Here is a 5,000-nt window from a genome sequence, read left to right on the forward strand (position 1 = left end):
AGAATTCTTTTTTTTATGTAGTTTTACCAAAGAGTTGATTGATGAATGCCTTGTTATCAACTTTAAAAGATAACAAATGTACATTACCATTATCTTTTTGCATAGCGCTGTTTTTAGAATGAATAGATGTTTAGCTCTTTTATTAATTTTTGTGACAAGTTTTCTCTCATAGTTTGATCTGATGGGTTTACATAAAGAAAAAGGTTTGTCATGTTCATCAAGTAATTTTACAAAGTGAGAAAAAATGGGAAAAAAAGTTTTGGTATTATCCCAAAATTATGATTGTGATATGGTCAGTCACACTGATCAATGCAACAGTGTCTTGATTCATCGTTTAGATACTTGCAGTTTTTCAGATTCTTACTATTTTGATGCATTTTATTTTAACCATTTTTCTAAACAATTGCTGTGAAATAGAAATTTCTGTATTAAGTAGACTTCAGGAAGAAGGGTCATTCTATTATTATAGAAATAAAATATAGGGTTCATTGCAAAAGTGTATAATTCTTTTCAGTATAGAACTTAGGACTTTTTATGACTTATCCTGCACTCGTCTTATATATAGTATTTTTGTACATTTAATGGTTTATATTAATTTTTGATGATACAACATAATGATTGTAAGAAAAGGCTTAAAAAATTATTTGTAATAAGGTTTTAGTATTAGTGAGAGATTCCTACTACCACATCTTAAATTACAAATCAAAGGAAGGTATTTTTGGGGTGAAGGTTCATGTGAATGCATTTATCTGAATGGTCTCTGTGTATAAAGCTATATATTTACAATATTGCAATTGTGCAGAGGTCACCCATGTCATGTCACTCCACAGGTTTTGACGAGTGATAAGTGATACCAGACAGTCCCATGAACTTGCTTTTGGTGTTTTGCTAATAAGTACCACTCAAGGACAAGTTATCTTATCCTGACTATTAGGGGGATTTTAGACAGAAACTAGCACAAGGGAAAGAATAGTATTACATAAAGGATTGATTTAGTTAGATGTGATATGCTAATTATTTGTCTCTATGCATTTTGTGTATAAATTTATTTCCATATACCTTTTTTTTTTTTTTTTTTTTTTTTTTTTTTTTTTTCAATTGGTTTTCATACATGTTTCCTCAAAGGCATGAGAGGGATTATGATACTTCAACATTTGGCTCAGATTATTTCAAAGACTTTATTTATGCTCTTCAAATATTTTTAGAAGTTATGAACTGTATTTATGGCTTTGCATCTATACTTTTTTTTTCTTCTTTTATTACTCTTACTTTATTACCATCAGTGCTTATGACTATGTTATACTGCGGTATTGCTGAAGAGTTGCCATCAGATTTTATAAGAATGTACAATAAAGCAAACATTATGCATCCAATTTTCACTTATTATAAATGTAATATGATATACTAGAGTCATCTTTCTATATTGTCTTTTTCTTTTAGCGTTACTCCACGGATGTGTATGAGAGGAACCAGTATGGTCGAAACACTCCCATAGTGCCAACTGCCGAGGAACTGCGCATTATACGCCAGGTTCGTGAAGAATACGAACGACGGGGTGGATGGGCACGAATATACCCTTCTCCTGACTCCTGGGCCCTCTATGGGGGCTTGCAGGAGTATGATAGTCCACTCAACTTGATCCTGCACTATCACCTGTATCCTCAGATCCAGCGGACAAACAGGTCAGTTTTGATTATGCTCAGGAGGTTCCATGGATAATATCCCCTAACAACAAGCAAATTAATTTTTATTTCAAGTGTGGACTGTCCAGAATGAGGCTAAATTCTGTTCAGGAACTTCAGAAAATGAGTTTAGATATAGGGAATGAAGACCTTGGGACTCACACCATAGCTTTAGCTCTTTGTCAGGTATTGGTACACACTTTTTTTTATATACTTAGGGTGAGTTATAATACTCTGTCAGGTAATTTAACACAGTTTATATAATGTTCTCCATTCTTCCTTGTAACAGAGACTCACATTTCATGAAAGAAATATTAATAATAATTCACATACCTAGATTAGGTTTCTAACCCAGCCCAGCTTTTAACCCTGTGGTGGTGCAATGTTGACGCTTCAGGTACAGCCGTGTGGCGCCTGGCAGAGTGTCCGGTGTGTCTAGTAGCGGGCTAGCATCATCCCTTGAGCGGCTAAGCTGTTATGAACGGGGTTTACCCAAGGGCCTCTCATTCTTCAAGAACAAGAAAAATCTGGGTAGGCAATATTACCTTCAACACTTCACAGAACTAATTTCTGTAGAATTACTTATAGCAGTATACAAGTGTAAGGTGCTGGAGTTTAAAGGAAGTTTGATTTACATAGATTAGGTGTAATACTACCAGATTAATGAAGCAGTGGATAAAATATTGATTATTAGTCACTGTTTTGTTCCATATATAGTACGGTTAGATTTGCTTGTAAAAGTTAGTGACAGATCGCCCTTGGACTATATCTCTTTCTTCAGGTAAATGATAGATGCTGTTTAAATTTACACAAGTTTTTAAATGAATAGTGTTTTCAAGCAGCACACACTATGAACTAGTGTTCCTTGTCCATTGTTTGTAGCTATAGGGTATGTTATATAAAGGCTTTACTTTATTTGCAAATAAAATAATATTTAATGAATGCTTTGTAGGTTCACACAAGAAAGAGGACAAGTCACTCTGCCGCGACATGAAGCAAGTCAAGGCCAACATCATGAAAGCTTTGGAGAATGGACTTGCCCTCAGGTAAGGAGGCTTGTGATTTTTCTGATGTTGATTATTCACCTAATGCTATGATAATTGAAAGTTTTCCCACATTTTGTAACAAAGACACATTTACTTCAATAGGTACTTATTATTTGTTACTGTTTTATTTTTTAACTCAATAGCAAGTACCAGGCCCGCATGGCATTTTCTGTGTACCTACAACATGTTCAGCGTCGACTTATGATAGGCTGCGATGAAGAAAAGCAGACGGATCTTGTGTACCGTTTTCTGAAGTCAGCAACACGTACTCTTCATGCTCCTCTGAATATTCAGGTATGAATTTTATTTATCTATTTATTTTTGTTATTTTTTTCCCCTTTGTTGTTGGAATAGCAGGAACACATGCCATGTCCCTTGCTTGTTGTTTATTGATGTTTACACATAGATGGCCCCACAAGTGCTGAATCATTAAGGAGTTGATTGCTAGGCCTACTAGCACTAGTAAAAAAATCTTCCCCAAAACCTAACCCTGCATATACGGGCTAAAAATTGCTCTCCAGCTCCTTTTGGAGGAGTAAAAGCAGTATGCAGAACTTCCCCAGACCAGCTCACTTGCCTTGAGAAGTTTCGGCTCACTCTTGCAAGTGGTTTACGAAAAATCACTACTGCTGGTTTCAGACTTCAGAAACATGTTTATGTTTGGAGGGATATTATAGCCATATGATATGGCCTACAAAGAAGAGGTTAATGCCCTTCAGGCCATTGTTGTAGAAAACATCAACTTTAGGCTTTGACCTCTCTACCACTTGGTGGTTGGGAGGCAGTGTGACAAAAGCATCTTCACAGGATATTTGTCCACCCACTGAAGGCAGAGCATTCCTGTCTGTGTACTATGACGGGGATAGCCGTCAGCATCAAGAATGCCAAAGCAAGTCATGACCCCTATGGCTGAGCATTTGTGGAGCCATCTATTTGTGAACAAAATCCACAATAGAAAAATGACAGTAGGTGTTGTTATTACAACAATTTGTTTACTAAGCATGAGTTATCATTGCCATTGAAGGTCATTGAAATATATTTATCTTCTCTTGCCTTTGCAAAAGCTAGTGCATTTTTTTTTATGAATTTCTGAAAGTTATGGATTCAGAATAGACTTTTATTATCAATTATATCTCAGTATCTTCCATTTATGTTCTTTGGCAGAATCCAAGTAAAAGCCTGCCATCAGAGGCTCGTGCTGTTGTCATCTCCAAACAGTTAGGTGACTTCATCCAGGCCTACACCAAGGAGACACATATATACTTGGATCAAGGAGCATCCTCTTCTTGCTCCTCCCTCTCCTCCCAGTGCCCCACCTCAGTTGCTACTTCCTCCGAGCCATCCACGCCATATGTCACATCTCCGCCATCCACTTCTACACTGTCCATTAACTCTCCAACTGCTGGGTCCATGAGTGCCTCAACTTCATCCATCAACAATGCACCCCTCTCTGTCTCTGGCTCCACAACCTCTGTCAACACCCAGCCTCCTGGAGCTGACTCGGGTGCAGCAGCAGAGGCATCTAGCCCAGAGCACATCAAAAAGTCTGAGTCCTCGGCTTCCATCACAAGTCCTCCCCCAGTCCGAAAGTCCCAGTCCTCTACTGTGGTGTCTTTCAGCTCATTGATAACTGCTGATAGTCCACCACCTTACTGTCTCGCTGGCTCTACGACTTCCATCAACAGCCCGCCTTCCACTGCATGCTCAGCTTCGTCTGCCTCTATAGGCAGTCCGCCCTCGGTATCTGTTACTGGTTCTTCCACGTCCATCAGTTTCCCATCTCCATCAAAGACCCCTTCTTCTGTGTCCATTTCATCTCTCACTTCGACAGCAGATACAGGAGTTGAGATCTCCACATTACCTCCAAGAATAAGAAGGCTCAAATCAGATGGTGATACAGGTGTACCTCCTATTGGTAAGTATTCTGAGAAAGATTTAAATGCTTTTAAAGAGTATTCAAATTGAAAAGTTAGTTATAAAGACTAGGGAAATAACATTGAACCTGAGGTAATGAACATGTTACAAAAGGCTTTTGGTTTCAAGTTAATTATATTTTTCCCACTTTTCATTCATGTACTTTGAAACTATTATTCATGTTTTCAAAGATTGTTTTTTCCCAATAGGTATTTCTACTCTTTAACTGTTTAGACTTTATCTAAACCTCATAACACAAATATTTTGAACTCGGTACAAAAAGTTTCTGAATAACTTGAAACAGATGAGGATAAAGCTTTTTTTTCCAACTAAGAAGGGAGGGTGTGTTTTTCCTCCA

At 37.4% G+C, this 5,000-nt stretch overlaps 1 protein-coding gene across 1 annotated transcript in view; it reads left to right on the plus strand.

The window, feature by feature from the left end:
• Nucleotides 1-5,000, plus strand: part of LOC125046718 (tubulin polyglutamylase TTLL5-like) — an 18,209-nt gene that overhangs the window by 9,669 nt on the left and 3,540 nt on the right. The window contains exons 8-12 of the mRNA XM_047644614.1: nucleotides 1,441-1,682; nucleotides 2,080-2,213; nucleotides 2,635-2,728; nucleotides 2,872-3,022; nucleotides 3,893-4,643. Coding sequence (XP_047500570.1) covers nucleotides 1,441-1,682; nucleotides 2,080-2,213; nucleotides 2,635-2,728; nucleotides 2,872-3,022; nucleotides 3,893-4,643 — 1,372 coding nt within the window. The remainder of the gene's footprint in view (nucleotides 1-1,440; nucleotides 1,683-2,079; nucleotides 2,214-2,634; nucleotides 2,729-2,871; nucleotides 3,023-3,892; nucleotides 4,644-5,000) is intronic.

This window comes from Penaeus chinensis, chromosome 39 (assembly GCF_019202785.1).
Source record: "Penaeus chinensis breed Huanghai No. 1 chromosome 39, ASM1920278v2, whole genome shotgun sequence".
In the NCBI taxonomy this organism is placed as follows: domain Eukaryota; kingdom Metazoa; phylum Arthropoda; class Malacostraca; order Decapoda; family Penaeidae; genus Penaeus; species Penaeus chinensis.